The following is a 26,827-nucleotide window of genomic DNA, read 5'->3' on the forward strand; positions in this document are numbered from 1 at the left end:
TCTATACAATAGATACTCAAAAGATGTATTTTAGGACAAGCCATTTACAACACCGTGACATTTCAAATCTCAATGATCGAGAAACAACGCTTAGTGTTTGTCATTTCGCTATCGAATTTCCGACGGGAATACAGTAGAGTCACAGGATGTAGTCCTTATATCAGGGAATTGCCCTCAATAAAATTCCCTGCTACACTCCAGGGGGGGGGGGGCGGTCAAATGTATTGCTGTTCACATGCGTGACCAAATTTTTTCCAAATATTCCCAAAACGAGATTTTTTGTGTGCTAAATAACCCTCTAAACAAGTTTTTCGCGGGCTTCATTTACACATTTTGGCCCCTAAACAAGTTGTCGCCAGAATATGACCCCGGGGGGTAGTCTTAAAAAAACCTTTGAAAAAACATACCCTAAATACGTTTGACCCCGCGATTGACCATTGACCAGTATTTCAAAACCATCTCTTTTTTTTTCGAAAATCGGTGTTTTTGATACCCTTAACGAGTGCACGCGCGGCCCGCGTCCAAAACTGGAAAAACACACCCTTTTTAAGCGTTTTTTTTTTGTCCGCATGTGTATACAGCAATATATTTGACTGCCCCCCCCCCCCCCCCCCCCGGTATAAACTGAACGGTGCACCGCTGATCGTGTTTGTAATCATGGTAATAGCGTGTTTTCGGTGATTCATGTTGAAAATAGACACTTGAACACACCCTAAGCTAGACCGAAGAATCAGTCTATTTCGGTCAGGATTCGTCTGGCTGCGCGGCATCCCCTCCCTCTGAAAAAATAAAAAATAAATGTTAAAAATCCTCCGAAACAACTGTTTTTTCAGTCTAGGGTATTACCCTAAGCCTACACACCCCCATACACCCTGAGTACAATGTCCATATATTTCCTGAGTGGCGTGTATACTTAATTGTGCTATTAATAGACCACTACGTCACCAACCCGTCACCAACAGAAGTGACTCGCACGCAGGAAACATTGATCGCTGTTAGGATATAAATAAGGGTAACCAGCTCCACCAGCTAGCTACTGCTGTTTGTTTTCAATAGAACGCGTACACGAGCATATCCATTGATTTTATCCCTGTGAGGTTGGTGTGCGAATATAACCGAGCAATATGTCACTCGTGGAGCTTCTAGGAGAGAAAATTTGCCAAAAACAAGAAAATGGAGAGCTGGTGCCTGTAGATACCTCAACCCTCGTGGGTTCAGGGAGATACGTGGGCATCTATTTCTCAGCGCATTGGTGCCCTCCTTGCCGCATGTTCACCCCAGTGCTGGCCAAATTCTACAAGGAATTCAAGGAGAAGAATGAGGGCAAGTTGGAGATCGTCTTCGTCAGCTCCGATCAGACTGCGGATCAGTTCAAAGATTACTACGTCAAAGAGATGCCTTGGAAATGTGTCCCGTATGAGGATCGAGAGAGGAAGGTGAGAGAATTAAAAGATCTTAACGTCAGGTATACCTTACACCCACTGGCACTGATGCCGATCATATAGTAGATTAACAGTATAACCCCGATCACAAAAAAAGAAGAAGGAGAATAAGAAGAAGAATGCAGGCCAGGCGAGTGTCGTGATCTGGCTTGTGCGATACGTAAAATATTCAAAAGAGCAAGCGCATCTTGCGGGGCATCTTGATCACAATATCGAACCTAATCAAGGCGCATTGGCTCCAATTTGGCGTCCAACTCCAACTAGACATTGTTAATAGTCGATGGCGCCTGATTAATCGGGGACATCATGATCATACTCAATAGCAGGGGCCGCGGAACGGTTTTCAAAGTGGGGGGGGGGGGGGGGGCTGAGCCAAAAGTGGGGGGCTGACCATGCTAAAAATCACAATCATATGGTCATTTTTACGTTTTTGTACACGGTTTTGGAAAAAAGTGGGGGGCTGAAGCCCCCCCCCCCCCCCCCGGTTCCGCGGCCCCTGAATAGACAATACGGACTTAAAAGAAGAAAAAAATCTTGCCTCGATCTGAGTGCCCTAATCATTTTGTCATGTTTCCCAACTTTAGTGATGGTCAACACCACTTGAAAGAATTAGGAAATAAAGTAGCAGCTATGCTATGTAGACTCTCAAACCACCATGTTAATTATTTTTACCCAGCAGTAAATAATGGGCGCTGTTGTTCAGATGGCTCTATTCAGCTTTCCAAGGCCATCTCCGTCGCAAGCGGATGTACAAAATACGCTTATACTATGTATTCCGTGCCTGTTTAAAGTACTGTAACGCTCAGTAGGCCTACTGACAGACTGATAATTTTGCGGGAGTTGGTGGGGCATGAATTAATTTATGAATAGGAACTGAAATAGATTGTTTTGTTGTCGGTTTGCTACTGACCGTAATCTTGTCGATATATACGGAAGTATAGATCGGTGGCTCATGAGCAATTGGGTCGGCACTGTAGGATACTATTTCAAGTTATACACAGTAAAAACGCTGTTTAAGATGTTATACAACGCTGTTTACTATATGAACCTTACAGTATTTGTTTAACCGTTTAAACAATCATGTTTAATTCATTGAAATTTAGATATTGAAAATTAAACTTTGTTGCTTAAGATTTAAACACTTGTTTAAACTGTTTAAACAATTACTGTGAGCATGGTGAGGTTCATATAGTAATCAGCGTTGTATAATTTTTTTTACTGTGTGGGGGCATTATTACGCATGCAGTAACACGACCCAACAGACCTCTTCTCTTGGTTTTTTGTTTACTCTTCTCCATTCTTTCCTCATTTTCCCTGTCCTTTTCTTCTCCTGTTTTATATAATATTTATGGCTGTCGATCACCCCCTGCCCTACTGTGGCGCGGCCCCTGGATAGATAAAAAGTAAAAAGGGAGATATTATAGATGCAGTCAATTTGATATATGTATATATATATATGTATATATATTTATAACGATATTACATTCCGCGTGTTGGACATAGATGAGATAAAAGAGGCAAAGTGGTAATGCATTGATACTTAGTTCCAACAGAGTTTATTTTGAAGTCCAAGTTTTCGACGTTTGGCACACGTCTTCTTCGGGGATACAATAATAAAGCTCACAGTCAGCTTTATTGTATCCCTGAAGAAAACGTGTGTTTAACGTCGAAAATTTTGACTTCAAAATAAACTCTGTTGGAACTAAGTACAATGCATTACCACTTTGCCTCTTTTATATATATTTATATATATATATATATATATATATTGTGAAAGAAATGAATGAAGATGTTGTACATGTATAATTTCTCACATATATATATATAGATAAGACATCAGAAATGCGAAACAAATTCACGAGTAATGCAGTTTTTGAAGTGCCAACAATTAAGTTCTTTTATTCACTCTCCAAATTTTCGGTAGACATCTACCTTCTTCAGGGAAGATTCGTGAATTGTGACAAGTTTGAATGACAGTTGTTTTTATTAAAGCGTGCGCGATCTCAGCGGGACTAGGGTAACCACTGCTAGGTGCGCAAAATGCTGTTATGAATGCTGTTATTTGGAGAGTGAATAAAAGAACTTAATTGTTGGCACTTCAAAAACTGCATTACTCGTGAATTTGTTTCGCATTTCTGATGTCTTATTATTATTATTGCCAATACGTGGAAAACCAAGATGCTAGATATATATATATATATATATATATATATATATACACTAAAAAAATATCTTCTCCATCAAGGATAGAATATAATCAACAAAATAATTGAAGAAAATTTTCTTCAGCTTTTCTTAATTATTTTGTTGATTATGTGTTTGTTTGTTTGTTTATTTTCCACCCGTCTGTATTAATCTTCTTTAAAATTGGTATATAAAGCGAACACATCAGGTATATATACGAAGTATCTTTTTGAGGTGGATTTTATGTGACTCATTCCTATTACGTAACATATAGATATCGATCAGAAATCTCATGACTCATTTAAAGAACTGTTCTTCCGTTTCCTAGTATCGGAACTTCATTTCCACATAATTTATCGCTTTCATTATTTGTCAGTACTCAGCAGATCATACACTGAATATGAATTCGCTAATTGGGGCAGAATATTGGCTCTGACCCTGAATACCCGCGAATCTGCACCTCTAATTCGTCGTGTGCAAATCGTTTAAATCTTTAATTGTTTTATTATTTTCATCCATTTGATATCATAAGGGGGGTAGGTATATAGTCAGGATAGTTGACAAGCGAATTCTAAAGAGAATTGACATGTCTTTATATATACAGAGAAAATCACTCTATCAGTGATCTCAAAATAGTTCTTTTCGGAGGAGGTTATAAATCCGCGGAAGAGAGGAAACTCGCTGATATGAACTTCGAGCCATTATTCATAGCCGAAGTTTTCAGTATGGCCTAAACAAGGATCTGTCTTGGCAGGACAAATACAATTTTTATAAATAATTTCAGGAATTTCTCATAGATTTATTATTATTATTATTGCTCTACTCTCCTCCATACATATTAACAGTTGATTTCAAGATAGAGTGATTTGGGAGGTCATTGTCACCTCCTTTTATCGCAATTTATTTTCTTGATATATAAGCCTTTATCCATTCTATTCTTGCACTTTCATGATTGTGGTGGCGTCATAATAATGATGTCCTCACAACAATGATGTCCTCACGCGATAATTTTTACAGCCTGCGCTTCCAATATGCTTTTTTTAATTATTATGACGGTGATGCTGTTTTGTGCGCGGTTCCATGACTACCACAATCATGAATGTTATTATTTCAGTTCTTGTCACTTTGAGCTTTTGTATCCCTGAAGAAGACGTGTGTTTAACGTCGAAAATTTGGACTTCAAAATAAACAGTTGGAACTAAGTACAATGCATTACCACTTTGCCTCATTAGTAATATCGTTATATATATATATATATATATATATATATTCAAAATGTGATTTTTACACCAATGATCTTCTGAAATCGTTTTGGTGGGTCCTTTCTTACTCGATTGTCGTCCTTTTCTCTATCATTCCATCAGGAAAAACTTGGTGAGAAGTACAGTGTGAGGGGTATCCCAACGTTTATCATCCTCGACAGCGAGACATGCGAAGTGGTTTGCAAGCAAGGCAGGAATAAAGTGATGGATGATTCGGAGGGAGACGAGTTCCCATGGCGAGAGTAGGCTCAGCATTATCTTGATGGATGCGCGCTCTCCCCCTCTCAACCACCATCTTTCCAAGTACATAGGAGCGACATTCCGATGTCGTTGCTGTTGATTCTACTTTTGCGAGTTTGAACACCTCTTGAAACCATAGATACATATTCTCTGCCATCTTCACTGTTTGTATCGAAAGGCATACTTTCCTGACAACAATTACCATGGTCGTAGCGTATATTGTCTATTTTGTATCTTTTTAAAAAAGTTTGATTATAATAATGTAAACGCATACATTATTACTAAGGGCGATGGAGGGGGATGGGACCATATCCCTCCAAGTAACTGCTGCTCGTCAAAATTTCTTCATTTTAAAAAATTTCTTGATGACAGTCACCGTACTTTTTGTATCATATTCGTAGGCTTATGTATAAAGAAAGTTTTATCTAAAATATCTGTAAAAGTACGTTGTTGGTTAAAATATAGTAATATGCTGTGTAAATTTTACGCAATGCTGTGTGGATATTTCAAATGATGAAAGGAAATGGGCTTTTAACCTCATTATGCCTAACTGGTTCTTTGGACTGAATACGAAGGCGGAGGGGTGTCAACATGTGGGCAATCTGATAAGCTGGTAATTGTTTCCCTCTGTTTTCACTCTTGTTTTTAAAAACGAGTCATTGTTAATATTTCCAAACATAAACCAGACCATAATGGAGAATAATGCATCCCTAATCGATCTTGATATTAATTCTTTCTTAATTATTAAATTATTATGATGCACAGAAGTTAATTACTATTATTTTTCAAATATTTTTTATGTCTCTTTGATAATGGTATTTCAGTTTATGTTTGAAAACACAAGGGCAAGTATAGTAACCGCGTTACCATTATAGGCCTATATGACATCATCATCACCGAAGCAATTCATTTTCCAAATGATTTGTTTTCATCTTCCTAATCATCAGAATCAGGCAGCATTTTATATCATCGTGCTTATCCGTATCTCTTTTTATGCGGGTTGAAAACAAATATCTCAGGTTTGAAGTACGTGGAGCGTAATCGAACATAATAAGGTAGATTACGACGTATCGATGAATATATCGAATATCGTCTACGTGTGAACAATAATTCCAGGACACACTCATTTTTTTATACACCGACCTTATATGTTTCTATTTACATTGTGTGCTGTTCTTTTGTGTTAGAGATATGATCTCGATGACGAAAGTCTGAGAGAAAAATGTTCAACTTCTCATCTTAAAATGGTGCAGTCAAATGCCGCACTGGGAGCACTGTTAAAGTGTGCAACTTTGCACGTTCAAAACCATAAAGACGTTAAAGGTGACGTTATATAAGTCAGCCCAATCCATTCGAAATTCCTACGCAGACGCTTTCTACAACGCACCGATTCCTTTTAAAATGTAAGTCAAATCACAATGGACAGCTGAGAGGTTTTTGTCGAAAGTTGGGGGACCAGGATATAGCAGACAGTCCGGAGATTCGAACCGGACGAAAAATTGCAAGTATATGACTTTTGATTCACCGATTTTCGACAAATACTGTGTTGTCTTGAAGGGCTTTTGAGAAAAGACTCTGCGTTATAGAAAGTGTCTATATGTAGTGATTGCGTAATGTCATAGGAGGCAAGGTCATTGTCGACTTGTCAATTTCACTAATTTGTCATAGAACCACTTTCTTTCGTCTATTTTAATTTGATGGTAATGGTATAAAGGAAAGTAAGCACTCTACAGGTTTGTGTGAATATTTTAGTTAGTTGAATATCGAGATAATCATAAGAGTATTTTGTATTTTATATTCTATGTAGTGCAATCCTTTGATGTGTTCTCATGCATTTCGGGAAAATTTATCATGAATTTTATTACACACTCTTTTAGCTTTATATTTTTGAAAACAATTTATTGGAGTGAAACTGGTAAATTACGAAGAAAATATTTTGTGTCTTTTTGTTTTTTAAAAAAAAATAAAATTCTTTTCTAACCGGAGATTTGTTCTTATATAATTGGTTTGACATTTTCTTTTAGAGAGATGTGTTTGTTGAAAATACAGGGCCAGATATGAGGGGGGTAACACACACCAACTTGAAAATTAAAAAAAACGGGAAAAAGAGAAAAGGGAAGAAAGATAGAAAGGGAAAGGGAAAGAAAGAAAGGAAAAAAAGAAAAAAAAAGAGGAAAGAAGGGGACAGAAAGAAGAACATAAATAGAGAAAATAGAAGGAAAGCGGGAAAATGAAGGAAAGAACATTTGAGAAAGTACAAAATATCCTGAAATATGAATACAGTAGCATTTTTAGCAAGAGAGGGATATAAAATCAAAGGATATGACTCAATGGCACAGGCAAGAATGGCGGGAAAATGGGAGAAAGAGGCAAAGAGAAACGAGAAATGAAAGTAGAGCCAAAAGCTAAACTGAAAAATCAGAATATGAAGAAAATGGACAAGAAAAAAACAAAAGAACTTAACAACACGACCGGGCTGCTGAGGATTGGAAAATATAAAGAACGGGAAGAAAGGTGGATGGCGGCTATTATAAGCTTGCTAAATTTTGAGCAATAATGGTCGCTAAAAAATTCCTTAGCCAAGGATCTCCCTATTGGGTAAAGCTTTACGCTTACTAGATTTACCGTAAAAAGCCTTTTAATGTTTACTTTGGCTAAATTTCCAAAGCTACTATCACTAAATTTCACCCAAGTTACGTCCTTCATCCATCCCCATTTGTCAGGGTTCTTGCGCTTCGAATCATGAGCCCAGCACTGTGCGGACTCACAAAAGAAGACCATCGTAACTGATAATCAACAGACGTAATAATACTAATAAACAATCAACGAAATGTTCAAATAAACATTAAAATCTTTGCGACGGCAGGAGAGTGTAGCGAGTTCGAGCAGACGATATATGCATATGCATGCCCAGCGACGACGGCGTGCGGCTTCCGAACAGGAAGTTGTTGTAACGAAAAGCTATCCCATAATGCAATGCGCGTTCCAGGGATTTTCCCCGGATCTCGGCGAAATCGCTATTTGGGGTAGCGAGAATTAGAATTTCATTTCAAAATCATTTTAAAAGGCCATTTTTTTTGGCTCGCTTCGCTCGCTGGCGAATTTTAAAAATAAACTTTATGTTGTGTTGCCTCAAAATATTTTGTTTATTATCCGCCACCGCTTTGAAGTTATGTGTGGTATGTTCCTGCTGTTCGATAAAAAAGTGGCCAATGTTTAAAAATATCACGAGGTTCCGGTTGCTCCGCCCCGGACCAGGGATAGCACCAAAGGGGGGGGGGGACACGGGGGCCCCCACTTGCTCCCTCCCCCCCGAAATTTTGAAAAATAAAAAAATTATAGTTAATGGTGTCATAAGCATCCTACTAAAACTGCAAAGTACTCCAAAACAGCTTTTTGTTAATTCTTTAGATTTTGAAATTGTTCTCTCATCCATTCACTGTTAGCTCCCAACAATTTTTTTCAACATAAATCTTTCAGGTCATTATATAAAACTCAAAATTTCGCTCGCGCTACGTGCTAGCAGTAACTGTTGACTGAGATAAGTAAATTATCTGTTCACATGGGGCTTAAAAATCCATGCAGTGTTAAAGTCAATATGCTTCTCGCGATTAGAGTTTTCATTATTCGTTTTAGCGAGATACACAAACTGCGTATTCATAATTGTCAAAAAAAATTCAGCTCGCGCTACGCGCTCGCATCAATTGTTTAGTTAGATAGCCATCCAGTTCATGATAACAAAAAATGCTTAGAACGTCCAGTCATCATCTCAGAATATCAAAAATTTTCAGCTCGCGCTTCGCGCTCGCATTATGCATTTGATGAGATATCATCTTCATGATCCAATGCAAACAGCCAGTCCTCAGAACAGGTCCCTTTTCAATTCAGTAATGCTTACATTGAAAAAATTAGCGCACACTTCTCGCTAGATTTTGTGAAATAGGAAAAAAACTTGTGCTGCCCCCTCCCCCAAAAAATGTTCTTTTTCCTCCCCTAGGTTAAGAATCCTGGTACCGCCACTGCCTCGGACCCAATCTGCATAGCACTGCCCCAAAAAAGTTTTACAACCGAGAACAAAAAAGAACAGATGAAAGGAAGGGAAGATGTAAAATATGATGTTATTTTTTGAATACTTTGTCAAAATCAATCTCAAAGTTATAGATTCTCATGAAAAGGTGTTTTTTTCTCGCTCGCTCGGGACTTGTATAAAGTAACTTTTTGCCGCGCGCGCCATGCTGTGCTCCTTCTTTTTTTTTGCACTTATCACGCGTTGAGCTTCGCCATAATGCTGGGGCACAATCATAAAAAAATCCTGTTCATACCATGATATGACCGGGAAATTTTCGGCTCTTGTCCCCCCCCCCCCCGGCCAACGACCCCTGCTACGCCCCTGAGAACACACCGAACTGTCAAGAAGTCAATGAATTTATGGATATACATTCATGACTAGAAAAAAAAATTGAGAAAACATGCATTTTATATGTTGACTTTGCTGGCTTTCCATAGTTGCGATTGATCGGATCAATCGCAAGTCTTTGTAAGATTGGCCCCTGAACTCTGATCAGTAAGATTTTAGTAGTTGGAATGTCCATATCAAATGTTTGTGTGCTTAAGTCTTCTTGGTGTCATGGGTGGAGGAAGAGGGAACTGTAAAACATGAATGATACGTCATTTTGCAAACTCTGTTTTTTTTTAAAATCTTTGCGACACATACACATGTTCTTACATTTAACACCCACACCCACAAACCGGACCCGCTCGCTCATCCCAAAACACATCGGCTATGAAAAAAACCTTAAATACAAAATGATAAGGGGCACTTCTTGTCTGATATATAAAACAAATCTCTTGTGTATCATTTTATTATCTAGCTTTAGAAAGGATAAGCACTTGTATGAAATGAAATATCAGGATGGAAAAATGTCGGAAAAGACATGATTTTAAAGGGTTTCCTTTCCGATAAATAATTTCAAACAGTGGCAGATTTTTGAACTGAGGGGGAGAAGGCACAGATTTTAATTTAAATAAGAAAACAGAGAAGGTCTTCACTTGAAAAAAGGACCTAATTATTTTCATGCTCAGTTCCAAAGGGGCACATCCTTCCACATTGGGTAAAAACAAGGGGGTACACTATATAGTGCGACCCCCCCCCCCGATCCACGCATGAGTCATAAATGATGGTTCGATGAATTTGTTTGAAACCCGCTCAATAATTATTATGGCGGTGATGGTGATGATAATGATGATGGTGTTGATGTCGTTGGTGTTGCTAAGAAGGATGGTGGTATTGGCAATTATGATAAAAGGGGGAAACAGTCTTTGGTCTTGATCGTTGCAGGTTAGAAGGTGATAACAATGGTCAGGATGGCACCAGTCTGGGGTAAGAGGAAGAGAGCAGGAGGGCGTGAAAATGATTTAATTATTTTTCAAATACGAAAAATTGGGATGTTTTATAATTATTTGAGTGAAAACTCTCTGTTTATAACCCTATCAACTCCTTGTTCCTTAAAGGAAAATGAAACTCTTGGAACAAGTTAGCTTTTGTGAAAGCAGAAAAATCAAAGAATAAGATCAACAAAAGTTTGAGAAAAATAGGACTAGCAATAGAAGAGTTATGAGCATTTGAATGTCGAGATCACTAATGCTATGGAGATCCTCCTATTGGCAATGCGGAACAACTCTCCCCTTTTGGACACTGAAAATATACCCCAAAACATCTCTTTTTGCTCATTCTAATCATATGACAAACGATTCATCAATGATATAATGTTGTGAATCCTCTTTACTTGTCCTCTCATAAAGAGAACACCTTTCCTTGTGATAGACTCTATAAAAGTGAGAATATAAGTGAAATATAAGTACTAAAGTAATGAGGGAGTTGAACGTGTGTGACATCACAGATCTTGGTCGCATTGCCAATGGGAGGAACTACATGGCATTAGTGATCTCAATATTCAAATGCTCATAACTTTCTTATTATTCATTCAATATTCCTCAAACTTTCAACAATATGTTTCTTAGATTTTTCTCTTTGATATGGATTCAGCTGGTTTCAAGGGTTTCATTCTCCTTTAATACTCAATTTTTTTTCGATCAGTTAAAGAAAATAAAATTCATGCCATACTTACGTTGGTGTTGCTGCCGGTAAAGGCGATGGCGATGATGATGGAAGTGGTGGTCGTTATGTTGACGGTGAAGATGGTTTTAATGATGATGACGTTGACGATGATAGTGATGGTGATATATTCAATAATGCTGATGACAACGATGTTGCTGTTGCTGACTACAATAGTATTTATCTTGTTTTGGTTGTTGATAATGATGTTAAAATATTTGGTTGATGATGATAAGGAGAAGAAGGAGGAAGATGATGATGATAATGATGATAGTGGTGATGGTGATATATTCAATAATGCTGATGACAACGATGTTGCTGTTGCTGACTACAATAGTATTTATCTTGCGTTGGTTGTTGGTGATTATGATGTTAGGATATTTGGTTGATGATGATAAGGAGGAGGATGATGATGATGAAGATGATAATTAGGTACTGACGAAAATAATGGTGATATTAACGTTGACAATTTTGAGGAAAATGACGTTGACAATGTTGATGGTAATGGTAATTGACGACGATGTTGCTGTTGTTGCTGATAATGATGTTGAAAAAGTTGTTGAAGATAAAGATGATAATTTCGGTGGTTGGTTATTATGATTCTAAGCATGTTTGATTGATTGATGATGATGATGATGGTGATGATGATGATGATGTAATGATCATGGTGATGATCATGGTGATGATCATGATAATGATGATGGTGATGATCATGATAATGATGATGATGATGATTGATGATGATCATGGTGATGATGATGATGAAGATGATGATGATGGTATAGTGGTGACAATCGGGTGGTGACGATGCTATTGTTTGGCTAATGATGATTATGGTTATAATTCATGATGAAAATTAGGTATTGACTCCAATATTGCTAATGACGTTGATGTTGATCATAATGATGGCGACGATGATGATGGTAATTGTGATGATGCTATAGCTGATTAAAATTGCTGATTTTAAAATTACATTGAACAATATCAATTGCAATAAATTAATATTCGTATAAAAATTGATTATGAATTGAATGGACAAATGAATAATGATAATTATTGATGGATAAAAGACTGGATTAATTAATGATTAAATTGATTAATTAATGGTTAATTATTGTGTTCCACCGTATATCATAATGATATGCCGTATTGTCACTCATCGATCATCCGAGAAAAAGAGTTTGATACTCTATGAATGATGTAAATTATTTTATCAAAGTGGGTTGCACTGGGCACTATTTGATATCTATTTCGACACCGCGGGAATGAAATCGGGCGATCTCTGTGCAGAGTCTATGGAAATTACCAAATTCACTATTTACCAGATCCAAGCTATGGAGGTCGAAGGTATATCACAATCGTGGTCTAGTGTTTATGACTCTCTCTCTCTCTCTCGTCTTCCAAACGGAGGGACGTTTGTTCGATTCCCAGACATGACGTTCGTGTTTTCCTTCAGCAAGAAATTTACCTACATTGTGCTGGACTCAACCCAGGTTAAGTGAATGGGTATCCGGTATAGGAAGAAATTCCTCAAATGCTTAAGCACAGCTACAGCCGGGATAATAAAATAACAATTAAAACAATTTGAAGAGAGGAGACCAACTCTACTTATTCATAATTCATGAAAGGCAAATTCACAAATTATTGAAATCCAAGCATTAATTTTGAATAGCTTTGGGTTTTTTTTAAAGAAATTTTCTTGATTAAGATGTCAACACTCTTCAGAAATTCGATTTCCTCTCAGACACCAACTTCTCTCCAAATACTTTTTCTTTCACTCATGCATGTTTTTTTAACATAAATTTTAGTGAATACTGTATGTGTCCAATCAAATCAAAGTACAATGTGGTAGATTTCAATAAATAAGTGATTTATATGTTCTTGGTCGGAAACTTTCACATTAACATTGGGTATTTTGACCAATCCATTTTCACACTCTCAAATATTTCTAAAGATATATCCCCTGGGATATACCCCCGCGGTTCATGTATTAAACAGTATTGTATAAAACAGTATTTTTTATTGTGATAGGGCCTACACATGAATGTACAATTCGTCTATTAAATTATGTAACGTCTATACCGTATATTTAACATTCAAAAGTATGATTCGAAAGAAGGACCCCATGGAAGAACAGTGGTATTTTATTATTACCGCTGAAATTAGGTCACATGATCAAGGTCAAATGTCATGTAGTGAATAGTTATTTTATATTAGTTTTCAAAGTCAGCACTGCTGCTACATTGAATCGCGTAATGAAGGTGAGACTGCCAGAGGCGCTCCTCTTGTTAGGTGTAAATCTGGATTTTTTTTCACTCGCGCTTTGCGCTCGCATCGATTGTTTAGTTATGTACTTATCCTTTTCACGATTACAAAAAGTGCTTAGAATTTCGATTCTTCAGGTAGAAATGACAAAATTTTCAGCTCGCGCTTCGCGCTCGCATTATTTGATTGTTGAAATATGTTAACGTCTTCATAGCTAACTGCAAGCAGCCGTTAACAGATTTTTGATCAGATCAAAACGTATATCAAAAATTTCTGCTCGCGCTTCGGGCTGGCAGTAATTACTTAGTTGGATACACATCTCATTTAGGATCACAAACACTGTCCAGAATGTTTAAATGGTAGGACAAAATACATGTCTAGTACGTGCTTCCACTCGCTCTGTATGAATAAGGCTTATGAGATTATTATTTATTTATATTGATTCATAAGAATAAAGCTTACTATTAGGACTACCCCTTAAAAGAAACAAACAAAAATCAACTTCGAGCGGCCGATCGGGGAAAATGTGGCTGAAAAAAATTCCACCCCCCCCCCCATTGGTCAAAGCTGGATCCGCCCCTGTGTAGTATTTATATGGTTATTAACTTCATGACCGAAACATTACATTCTGGGTAAGAATTAAAGAACCAAGAACCCTAGCCCCGGGGATGTTGCCTTGACGGGCTGCAGCAGTTAAAGGGATCCATATACATGCCGATAGTGAAACCAAAGTAAAGCAAATGGGAAAAAGAAGAGGATGAAAATTGGGACATTGTTTCCTATACATTAATTAGTACAGACATATTTTCACGAAAATAACGACACAATGGATCAAGTCCCTCTGTTATACACAACACATTGGGACTCTCCCAATCAACTGGGGACAGTTGTAAGATACTCTCCATTTCATAATGTTGCGGGGAGTTCTACAGTCGTGGCAAACTGGGCCATTATATCATGTTTGATAATGTTCAACCACCTTAACCCTGCGAACATGAGAGACAGAAATGACTCGAAAGGATCCTGATATTTCCAAGTAATTTATCAGTATTCATTTTAATGTACATGCTATAAAGTAATAATAATGCAGATAATAACATTAGAAATCATAACATATATATACGATACACATATCTTATTTGATACTCTGTAGGCAGCTGTGTTCTCATTCTTAATAATCAAACATAAATCTAAAAAAATATAACTGAAAAGCATGAACTTAACAGAAAACAAATTGTGAACATCAGAACTCCGTGTATCAACTTATTCTTAATACATATTGCAAACATGACTAATTTTGTCCAGAATAAAACTTGTGCAATTACTAAAATCATGATCCATCGTCAAGCCAAGAGGAAGATTATACATGCATCCTCTCACGTTTCAACCACACGCACCTGTTCTAAACAGGATCATATCACATGGTTAAAAGTTGGTGACTAAAACATTTAACACCATTATTAAGTAAAGTTCAGTGTCAGCTTAACATCAAAAGGTGTATCCATACACTATGTGGTGTAATGTTAAGGTATAAATATGATCACCAAAGGTAAGGTACTTCCTAAACTGATTGGTATTATTCTAAATACCCTGACTTTGGTGTAGCAATTCTCCTTTTGCTAGACTGTTTGTAAGTTGAAGGTATTAGCAAAGCCTCATATTTAAAAAAAAATTGAGAGAAGACTCTAAATCTTGTTCAGATTATGATGCCATAAAGCTCAGCAACATTTAAAATGGCCTAATTTATGTTTAAAAGGTCATCTCACACTCTTAAAATATCATGAATGGACAAATTCATAACATCAAAATAATTCCATTATGACAACATGGCTTAAGTCATTTCGCTAGGCTGTCAAAACCTTGTTTTTAAAAAATAAAAAAATGTTGAGGGCAGCTCGGAAAAATATGAATTTTGGAAGTATATCAATGATGGCAAGCTCATGTTGTCTCTTCATTCCTATAGGGAACTCTTTCTAGGCAAAAGAAGGTTGCTTCTGATGTCGTAACTTTAAAAATCAAGATATTTTGCCCTTTTCCTACATCTTTTATAAACAGTTTATGTCAGAATCCCCTTTCCACTATTTTGCTTATTTTCACCGTAGAGCCGTCCCTGTCCATGTATCACATCTATGCAGGTATGTAAGGAAGAAGGCCTCTCATTCATAAACACAATTCGGCAAGAAAAGCTGAGAAAATAATCAGCTTTGTAATCCAAAACAATGTCCCTATCACCTCAGCAAATAATCTAAAATGGTTTCAAATTAAACACCATTTGGATGCCCCTGGTGTACAACTATTGGCTTACTATAGGCCTACTACATTATTCAAATAAATCTCTTTACACAAAACAGACTTGACAATTTGACCCAAAGTAAAATAATAAAACAAACTAATGGAAGGCAGGTGGATATGCATAAAATAATGAAAGAATATTCTGTCCTTAAAATACAAATAATATGTTCTAAAGATTAAAAATGGCACAGATATAAAAATAATGAAGACTTATTTTGTCAAATCTAAACGTGCAACATCATCTACAAATAAAACAGCAGATTTGAAAATAACAAAATGGGTTAAGTTTAGTACAGAAATAAAAGGAGTGCAATAATCATTTTAAAATCCAATCATATTACATGTTACGTCTCACCATCCTATTACAAGTACATCTACATAGATGTGGGTTGGTTTTCTGTTAAGGCCGTATTTTGCTAGCCTCGGCCTCTGGACAATCATTTGTACGAAGACTTTGGGAGAAAACTTTCCAAGCAGCCTCGTAACTTTTGTTGACTCCGTCACTTGAAACACACAAAACCTACAAATTCAACAAAAAAACCCAGCATATTTTTTTGTAGTATTGTGAGATGTGATCATGTATCCAATATTGTCTATTGGGCTGTCAATGTAGATTAATATCACCTTATTTCCACATTTTTGTTATATTGTACACTCCGAATGAATGCCATACTGCATATATAACCTTGGAAACTTGTTCCGTGACATGATAGAATGCACATTCTTGGATTAAAAACAAACATCTTTTACAAAGGTAAACTTAAATAATAAGATGTTTTTAATATGATAGACTACCTTTTACACAGTTGAAACTGTATTTGGGTTAAGCTTAGTCCTTAAGGTGTTGGTATAAAAGAGCAGGAGCATTTCATGAAAGGAATTGTCAGAAGTATTTCTCGCAAATCCCATTTTATTTGAAAGTTACCACAGTAACATTGCTTCTCAGCCAATCAAAATCAAGGAAAGATGTCAGATCTGACTTGTCGAACAAAAATGTTGATGAAACGCTTCCCAGGTTGTCTACCTTAATAGCTCCAACACCTCATATGGGTTTGGTGTTGGTGTAGAGAAAATCAATCAGGCTGCCTAATCTTGCTCCAACACCTCATATCGGTTTGGTGTTGGTGTAAAGAAAATCAAACAGGATGCATAACCTAGCTCCAACACCTCATATGGGTTTGGTGTAGAGAAAATCAACCAGGCTGCCTAATCTAACTCCAACACCTCATATGGGTTTGGTGTTGGTGTAGAGAAAATCAATCAGGCTGCCTAATCTAGCTCCAACACCTCATATGGGTTTGTGGTTGGTGTAGAGAAAATCAATCAGGTTGCCTAATCTAGCTCCAACACCTCATATGGGTTTGGTGTTGGTGTAGGTGTAGAGAAATCAATCAGGCTGCCTAATCTAGCTCCAACACCTCATATGGGTTTGGTGTTGGTGTAGAGAAAATCAATCAGGCTGCCTAATCCAGCTCCAACACATCAAATGAATTAAAGATAACTCAACACCTTGTGAGATCAGTCTCAGCCCAAATCTTTCATCAAGTTTGGGGTGTAAAAATCAGCTAAACACCAGCTGTCCACACCTACTTTTAAATCACCAATTGTCATAAAATTGCTTCAGCATACAAAACCTGGACACAATTGCTAACTTTTCTTTATACAAATAAACTAACATTTGACAAAAATAGTTTCCCTCAACTGCTACTACAATAATAATAATATAACATAGAAGAAAGTAAAACAACAGATGTGTACAATTCGTCCAAGTACACGCTAATAATAAATCACATCTTTAATTAAAAAATCGAAGAACATACATGTATTTCTCATTTCACACACTGTGGTTGTTTATATTGTATAGCATTTAAGTAGCAATCCATCTCAAGATCAAGTTGATTTGTTTAATAACACTAGAAATATCAAGAAGGTGGTTTATTCCTTTGCCCTATAACGACTACACATGTGAAGAAGATATATAATGGCAATTTCAAAATTTCCATGGCAACACCATAATGCCATTGGCATTGAAACACATTTTTCTGACAAACTCACTCAAAGACCAATGTGTACACCAAACCTCTCAGGCATTGGGTGAAAGTAGTTTGCTCTGCAAGATTTACCCCTGCATTATTGCCTTAATATGTCATTACAATGTAGTACCCAACACATTAAAAAATATGTCTAGCATGTTGTGTTTCATCGCCTTCCTATGAAAATTTACCATTTGGTTTTGTTTTATTGTACCATCTTCATTCGAATCAACTTGATCTTGAGAAGGAGTTCCTCTTTAAAGGACAAGTCCACCCAAACAAAAAGTTGATTTGAATAAAAAGAGAAAAATCCAACAAGCAAAACACTGAAAATTTCATCAAAATCGTATGTGAAATAAGAAAGTTATGGCATTTTAAAGTTTCGCGTATTTTTCACAAAACAGTGATATGCACAACTCAGTGACATGCAAATGAGTCAGTCGATGATGTCCATCACTCACTATTTCTTTTGTTTTTTATTGTTTGAATTATACAATATTTCATTTTTTACAGATTTGACCATAGGGACCGACTTGACTGAAACATATAGTATTAAACAATGCTAATTCCACATGTTCAAGGAGGAATTAATCACTGTTTCACTTGACAATGAGGAGAAAATGAGAATATTTCATATTTCATATAATAAAATACAAAAGAAATAGTGAGTGGATGACGTCATCAGTCTCCTCATTTGCATACCGACCAGGATGTGCATATAACTGTTTTGTGAAATTAAGCGAAACTTTAAAATGTCATAACTTTCTTATTTTACATCCAATTTTGATGAAATTTTCAGTGTTATGCTTGTTGGATTTTTCTCTTTTTATTTAAATTATTTTTTTGTTGGGGTGGACTTGTCCTTTAAGGGTGTGTGAGCGTGTGTGTGCATGTGTATGTATAATTGTGAATGAATGTTTGTATATATACATGTATCAATGTCTCAGAATGGTAGAACATCACTGTATAATTTCATAATTAGCGTACCTGACTTCAACGCTTGTGAATTTTCAAATCACTCACAGCTCTCAATTTTTCTACAATACATTTAATACCGTCACAGAATAATTTATATATAACTTAGTTTTAATATATTTATGAAAGTTATGCATAGATTTACATTATTCATGTCAATGTCATGCTACAATTTGGGCAATATTGAGTACATGCTTGAAAATTACTAGCTACTAATTTCAGATCTGCTTAATGTCGCAGCACTGTATGAAGATGCTCGACACTACCTTCGAAGATACTACAGCTTGAAAATAGTCCATGAGAGATAAATATTTGGAAAAGACGATAGAGACAGAAAAAAACCCAACAATTTAAAGATGAAGATGAAACAACCATTATTCAAAGGAAAAGAAAATAAATAAATAATATAGGATTTGTATAGTGCACTTATCCACCTTGATAGGTGCTCAAGGCACTCCTATATTACCCCAGCTAAGCTTTTTGAGGAATTACTACCTGCCGTTACCCATTTACCTCACCCGAGTTGAGTGCAGCACAATGTGGGTAAATTTCTTGCTGAAGGAGAACACGTCTTGGCTTGGAATCGAACCCACGTCCTTCAGATTGAAAGACGAGGGTCGTAACCACTAGACCACAACGCCCCCACATGGAAAGGAGAGAGACGAGAAAGAGAGGGGAAAGAGTATTACATATCAGGGGTAACAAAGAATATAATAGAAAGAAGGGTGGTAGGAGTGGTGGGGGTGTACAAAGTATTATAAAAATATGTTTCATGTTGAGCATTAAGATAAAATAATTTCTCTCCACAATCAATCCACTGCTAAAAATACAATATCAGTATTTGTTTGGCAGGGCAACCAGGTGGGTGTTTCATAAAGCTGTTCTTGTATTGTGAGCAACTTTACGAATGACTGGTGACCCTTTCAGTTTCTATAACAAACTTTCTATCAGCCAATCAGATCAGAGGATTTTAGTAGCCTTTAACTGTTATTGCAACTTTTTTATTGTCACAGGTTTCATGAAACGGAGCCCCAGATTTTTATTTGTGTTGATTCAATGGTAACCAGTTGCTCGTAATTTACAAATAGCTTTATGAAACACCCACCATAATTTGCTTCATTTTCACTGCACTTAACATGATGTGTCATGTCTCTCTTTCAAATTCATACAACCAGGGGGGTGTTTCACAAAGATTTAAGTATGACTCAAGTCGCACTTAAATGCTGACACGTACAAGATATGCAACGCGCAATCTTATTGATCAATACGCAGTAGTGCGTGTTCTCTTCGCATTATCTGACCAATGCGGTCATGCCTTTTATACCGCACGCAAATAGACATTTAAGTGCGACACTAAGTCATGCTTAAATCTTTGTGAAACACCCCCCAGATGTGTACATTAGGAAGCATAAATCTATTTAACTACCCTTTAAACCCATATCGCAATATTAAAGTAATCTATAGTGTCCATGCTCTACAAATATAAATATCATCAACACACATCAGTAAGAACTTTCCGAAACCCCTGTCCATATACGCCTCCAAATACCGCAATATCATGGTATTTTGCCCGGGGAGTACATGAACAGGCTTCAACTAGGATGCTTCATTACGATGCAGACTATGCATCTCTCCTGTACAAAAGGCAGAGCAATATTCATATTAATCATCAATATTGCTACATTTTGTCAAGGGTCGTGTTAGTCATATCAAAGCAAAGGAGGCAAAGATTACCATAAAATCTAATTGACATTCATTCATACATGCCATAAAACCATAAAAATGCTGTTACATTTGCAGAACAATTAATGAAATGCACTTTCTTCAGTCTTTTACTTTCGCACTCTGAAAGACTTAGATATTTCTTTAAGACATAAAAAAAATTGACGGAACACAAATGTTCAGACTATGCCTTAGATAAACTGTGATTGTTCACTTGAATATAATCTCTGAAGGTTTCCATGGCAAAGAAGAAAAATTGTAGTGGTTACATGGTGTACCATGAAACCACTACACTTTTTCAATATAACCGTTGACAAAATTCAAACCAATGGATTAAAAAAAGCACACAGAAATAAAACAATGAAGAGGAGACTTCAAAGTATTTGATTGATATGGGTTAATGCATTGAAGAGAAGCAGTCACGTACGAGCTCTTTACGGGAGCATTCGTTGCAGAGGCATTGCAATTATCTGATCCTGTAACACAAAGCTTAGCAATACAATTAACTACAGGTTTCACAACCTACTTTGCTAAATAACGAAGATTTTTTTTGCTATTCAAAATGAGATGTTCTTCATCAAGGCCTCAGACAATGCTCAATAGTGATATCACATCAATTGAAGAAGATTAGCTTGCTCAGACATTGCGCTTGCCTTCATTGCAAGCTTAATTGTTTGGGCATATAACAACAATTTTTCATATTCTATAATTAATTAAAAAAGAAATGAAAATAGCATACCAATCATACATTGAGAAGGTTATGAATAGTGCAGACTTTATAAAGAGCATACAACAGTAAAATATTTTTCCTCCTTTCATTTCACCTTTTCTCAACAGTATGATTTAGTGTTATTTCTTGAATCTCCCTCAGTAATTGCACCCCAATCTCAAAACTATCCAACAAGGCATGAATTATCGTACTTGATGACATCTTAAATACTTAAAATATATTGCAAGACCAACTCTGAATTGACAATCTATGTATCACAACAGCTCCTGTAACTGGGTAATATGTCTGATGTTGACCGAGACGTAACTTTGGTGTATATAGGTTTCAAGTACACCGCCAAATACTTGATATCTAGGAACATACTTTTATTAAGAGAAAGATTTTATCAAGAGATATAAAATATAAGATATCAAATGAATGGACACGCATCAACAGTTGTTTCAAAGTCTCCATCATTGTAACCATCATCAACATAATCAGTGAGGTTCAACTTCTGGCACTGTTTTATGGAGAGGCTTATAGATTGTCTTTGAATTGAAATCATCCTACAGTCAGTCCTCACCAGGATGTTCTAATCATTGTTATCACTTGCGTATTCAATAACTTCTTGTACATGGGCAGCTCCCATTTATGAGGATGGGAAATTTTTCTGTGGCTTCCAAGAACCAGGTAATCCCTAAGTCTACAGGAATTACAGAATGCAGAAATCAACTGGCGAACGGTTGGTGATCACTTCACTCTAAGGGATGCCACTTAGGATTAATACAAACAGGAGGAAATTCATCCAGAATTAACCTATTGGCACACAAAAGTGTATTTCCTATGGCAGAAAACATTTTGATAAGCAGGGATGCCCAATTTATGCTGACGCTATTGTAGCATTCTCTTCGTAATCACTATGTCTATTATCAGATGGCCTCATTATCAGACAGTCTAATGCCGTCATGTTGCAACCCACTTGGTCTAGTATTAATCTGATCCAATTGCCACTTGGTCCAATCATCACTTATTTTAATATTTACTTGGGCATAGACCCAGGTTGTCTTATTTCCACTTCATCTATTCAATTTTTCATACTTAATAATACAAATATTTGTTTCATTAACAGCTCATCTAATCATTATTGATTAAGTGGTGTTAGACCAAGTGGATATTAGACAAAATTTGTATAGTTTCACTGGAAACTGGATAAACTGATAGATGGGCTAAGTGGCAATTAGGTTAAATGGTTATGAAAAGAACTTTATGTAGACAAGCCAGTATTAGTCTACGTAGGATGAGACCAAATAGAAGTAGACACGATGCGTGTAGCCCAAGTGGCAACTGACCGTAGGACTGCATGAGTGATCAACATCCAAGAGGCACAATCCAAACCTTGATCAAAGTTCATTTCATTGATCTATCTAATCGTGATATATCTAATTTCACTATCTACCCAACTCCTCTTCATCTATATCCTGATGTTGCCGATGCAGTAGTGTTAGAAGCGTCGCTGGTGTCCATGGCTTCCTCTATCGGTTGGATGTGATGAGCTGAAGCAGAAGCAGTGTGGCTGGAAGAAGGCTTGGACAACAGATCTTCATCAAAGGCAAACTGAGTCTGAGGTGTCTTGGCAGGACTGGAAAACAAATATTAATAAAATACGGGATGGAATGATGAAGCTTCCTTTACACATGGTTGAATTAAATACAAATCAATAATAAATGAAACTAAGCACAGCAACAAATTTTCATGTTGTATGTTGTTTAGGCATAGTAAAACAAATCAACTCACTTGTGAAAAAAGATTGGCAATCCATATGCCAAGTCTTTAATAAATGATTAAAGTTGCACATACACACTCACAAGACTATTAACATATAAATATATGATGTCAGGAGACATGTTGAATGTCATACATGTACATTTTTCAAAGCAACTCTGGACAAATTATTCTGCATTGATTTTTTTCTTTACAAGAATCTGATCGAGACCCTGTTTTTTGTTGCCTTGTGACAAAAAGAAATCTCTTATGTAAATAATAAGTAAAATTATGAGTGTATTGTGGTGATTAATATAGGGTAATTACAATACGCAACAATCATGAGTCGCTTGCACAAAGTAATCTTGCATAACATTGTGAATACCCAAGATATGCCTCCTTTTATCTTTTCACCATCCCTCTATCCTTCTTCATCATGCCTAAAAACCTCAATTTCAGAGATATTTTATTTCATAGTAAACAGTCTAATACAGGCTCCTCACTGAATGATTAATCTCCATTGGGAATAGTTCTCCTCTACATTCAGTATATGCTTAAATGTAGATTACCTGAAATAGCAACATTAATTTCCTTACCTGATTGCAGACCTAGGACTTATGCTCCCAGGAATCTTACGAGGTGACCGCACTTTGGTGAAATGATGGACTTTCTGATGCATGCTCTCCAACACAGAGGGCGCTACATAGGTAAAACCCTGCAGCACGAGAAAGAAATTGAATGACAATATAAGGTGGCCTGTATTTAAACAAGTAGAATGCCTCTGGCTGTCTCGCCTGCATCACTCGATTCAATATAGCTGCAGTGCTGACTTTGGATACAATAATAATAATTATTCACAAAAACACCACTCATGTGATAATCATATACTAAGTTCATTGACCTGAAATGAAATATTACCTTGATCATGTGACCTGAAACTCACGCAAAATGATCAGTGATACTTGATTTCTCTTATGTCCAAGTTTCATGAAATAGGTCAAAATATTTTATAAATTTATGATGACACTTCAAAATCTTAACATTAGTTAGGATATCAATATTGACAAGACTGCCGCAGCCGCTGTCGGAAAAACGGCACCTTTAGTCTCGCTCTACTATGCAGGTGAAACAAAAACTATAGAATAATAAACCATGGTATAAATCTGAGGTCTAGTAATGGGAAACCACAAGAGACATACATGTGACTAAGTAGGTATCTAATTACATGAATATATAAATAAATTTCCCAAGTGGTAACACTAACAACTGAATTTTAGCAAAATTCAAGAAGAGCAGCATTTTTCTTGTATAAATGAATAAGATGTGGCAAATGATTCTGGTAAAAAGAAATAGTAATTGCTCAGACATAGAGAGATATGTATATTCCAGATAACAATGTCACTGGCTCTGAATGATAAAGACTGACCACACCAATTACTCTTTGTATAAGCTCTAGAAAAACTAATGAGAAGGAAAATGAGGTAAGAACATAGAAGATAGAGAGTGAATGACAAACAAACAGATACAAACTTATGCGGTCATAAAAATACATAAAAACATATGTATAAACAAAACAATTGGTACGCAAGCCGACTGGAAGAATTGTAGGACAAACTGGTAACTACTTACTAGGAAGATCTGATTGGCACTTTCACTAAGCATAGAATCATCAGGACTATCTACTGGAGTCTGCTTGGTAAACTTGGAATCAAACTGACTCACATCTTCCTCATTTACCTGCAAAGAGAGTTTAAAAAAAAATCATTTCAAAATTATTTATTTTGGGGGTAATACACCAAAACTATAAAAAAAAAGATAGAGACCTGTTTCTGCTGAAAGTCAGATGCAATATACACAGAAATCAAATGAAATGGGGCTACACAAATTTGAACATCAGGGCATCTTAAATCCATCCTCTTCAATGGGTACATTTAAAATTATCTTCATTGACCCTAAATAGACTGGGCTATTTTGATGCCTCAGAAGACGGGGGGGGTTGCTGATTCAGCCCCCCTTATGATCTCGGCCGTCGATCGCGCGATCACGACAAAACTTGGCACATGTGTTACCCATGGCATATACTACAAAACTACAAGATCAAATTCTTCAAAAAATTTCATTGCTAATTAATTATGCTAATTTAAGCGTAAAATCAAAAGTTTGCTTTAACTAAATAATGACAATAAAATGATAATTTTGGGTACACAGACACTTTATATGAATCTGATCAAATGTACTTAAATCAAAATCACATCTATTTTCTTATGTATTTTATTGTTTTCTAAATTTCTTATGTATTTCTTTGTTTTTCAACTTTCTGTTTTTTATTGTTTTTTCAATGGAAATTGTCGGGGACTTTATTTTGACCATAAATAAGGTAAAAGGAAAACTAATGATACATTTATGAATTTTGGCTAAAAACACTATTTGCATTGGATTTGTACACAAATTCACGTTCTTGTGCAAATTTGGGTCTGCATGCACTTACGAAATGTTGCGTAATTTCGGAACCGCGTACCCGGGGGTCGCAAAAAGTTGCGCGAGACTTGAATGTAAGAAGTCAGTGAGCGACGCGGTCAAAAAATTTCACACGGCAGATTTTTCACAAAAAATGTTGAGGGGGGGGGGGCTGAATCAGCCCCCCCCCCCCAGTCTTCTTAGGGTTAATAAAAATAAAAAAAGGTTTATTAAATGTCAGGCTAGTTTTATCAGGGTTCATTCTTGTATGGGTTGTGGGACTGTACCTACACCAAAAGTTGGTCAAGAAACGATATTCACTAATTCTGACATTTTTCAAATTAAAAAGAGACTTTTGAAAACGGGGCTGGATCTCGTTCGACGGGCATGCGCTTACCACAGCAGGAGTAATAGGGGGTTCTGCCTTCCTCGCTATGATATCATCCCATTTGACATTTCTGAAGAAAGCATGTTTTTTTATCCTGGTTGCATCGTCTACACCGCTGCCTAGCCTTGATGAGACATGCCTCTTCAGTAACTAAAAGAAAGAGAGAATATTTCATATTTAATGTATATCATGTTTAAATAATGATTATATGTATCCATCATGTGAGAAAACAATGATTGAAACAGAAGATGAGTGGGTTCTAGTGATGTAAAGTGAAATGCCTCAGCTGCTCAAAATACATCAAATAAAACATGACTGCAGGCTTAGAGGACAAGAACTAGTTGATTTGAAAAAAGTTTGCAGAAAGTGGTACAAGTTTAAACAAAACACAAGCTCTCAAGTCATTGCACATCTACGGTATTAACATAGACAGTCTGTCATTAGTTTTGATTACAGATTATGTGACACCTAGATAAATCCTTGTCATTTGATTGGTTGTTTGATATCGATCATGCAGCTCATTTTACAATGAAGTCATCAAACGTGCAATTTTGGATCCCTACGATTTTGTCCAATGCACGCGTGCACCCAGACTGCAGGCACCACAGCGCGCATGTTGTATGTACGCGACAATCAACGCAGACCCAGCTCGCATTGCATGAGCATATTTTACATTGAAATTCATAAATTTCATATGAAAAAGAATCTATTTTTAGGTCTCATATAAACCAAATAAAGAATTTCTTTTCTTTTGCGCAATGGACAGAATACTTCATTCAGTGAAAGATGAAATGAATGATCCATTCAAATCGGCTTCGCCTCGTTGAATGGATCATTCATCTTTCACCTCATGAAGTATTCTGTCCATTGCACTCATAAACATTCATTATTTGTATAATATTTTACAACGATTAGATATGAATGTATTCACAATAAATTGGTCTAGTGACAATATAGACATAGGTCTAATACGTCTAAAAGT

At 36.4% G+C, this 26,827-nt stretch overlaps 2 protein-coding genes across 3 annotated transcripts in view; one reads left to right on the forward strand and one right to left on the reverse strand.

The window, feature by feature from the left end:
• The first annotated feature begins 869 nt into the window (after positions 1-869).
• Positions 870-7,113, forward strand: LOC129254566 (nucleoredoxin-like). The gene is made up of 2 exons (XM_064113193.1): positions 870-1,436; positions 4,991-7,113. Exons 1-2 carry the CDS (start codon positions 1,125-1,127, stop codon positions 5,132-5,134), a joined length of 456 nt encoding a protein of 151 aa, XP_063969263.1. The 5' UTR covers positions 870-1,124; the 3' UTR covers positions 5,135-7,113.
• Positions 7,114-14,537: 7,424 nt separating this feature from the next.
• The window catches only part of LOC129283018 (ribosomal protein S6 kinase beta-1-like), a 34,331-nt gene continuing 22,041 nt past the window's right edge, over positions 14,538-26,827 (reverse strand). The window contains exons 12-16 of one of the 2 annotated variants that reach the window (XM_064113211.1): positions 25,855-25,995; positions 24,630-24,737; positions 23,597-23,715; positions 22,696-22,878; positions 14,538-16,320 (exon numbers count right to left, since the gene is read on the reverse strand). In XM_064113211.1, coding sequence (XP_063969281.1) covers positions 22,707-22,878; positions 23,597-23,715; positions 24,630-24,737; positions 25,855-25,995 — 540 coding nt within the window. In that variant the 3' untranslated portion in view covers positions 14,538-16,320; positions 22,696-22,706. Of the gene's footprint in view, positions 16,321-18,901; positions 22,879-23,596; positions 23,716-24,629; positions 24,738-25,854; positions 25,996-26,827 lie in introns of those variants that run through there. The other variant, XM_064113217.1, reaches the window with a different exon arrangement.

This window comes from Lytechinus pictus, chromosome 2 (genome assembly GCF_037042905.1).
Source record: "Lytechinus pictus isolate F3 Inbred chromosome 2, Lp3.0, whole genome shotgun sequence".
Classification (NCBI taxonomy): Eukaryota; Metazoa; Echinodermata; class Echinoidea; order Temnopleuroida; family Toxopneustidae; genus Lytechinus; species Lytechinus pictus.

Bases quoted from the DNA above. Each gene is read 5' to 3' on its own strand.
- LOC129254566 (XM_064113193.1), top strand. From the start codon at position 1,125: ATGTCACTCGTGGAGCTTCTAGGAGAGAAAATTTGCCAAAAACAAGAA. The intron at 1,437-4,990 runs GTGAGAGAATTA...TCATTCCATCAG, and splicing joins ATGAGGATCGAGAGAGGAAG to GAAAAACTTGGTGAGAAGTA.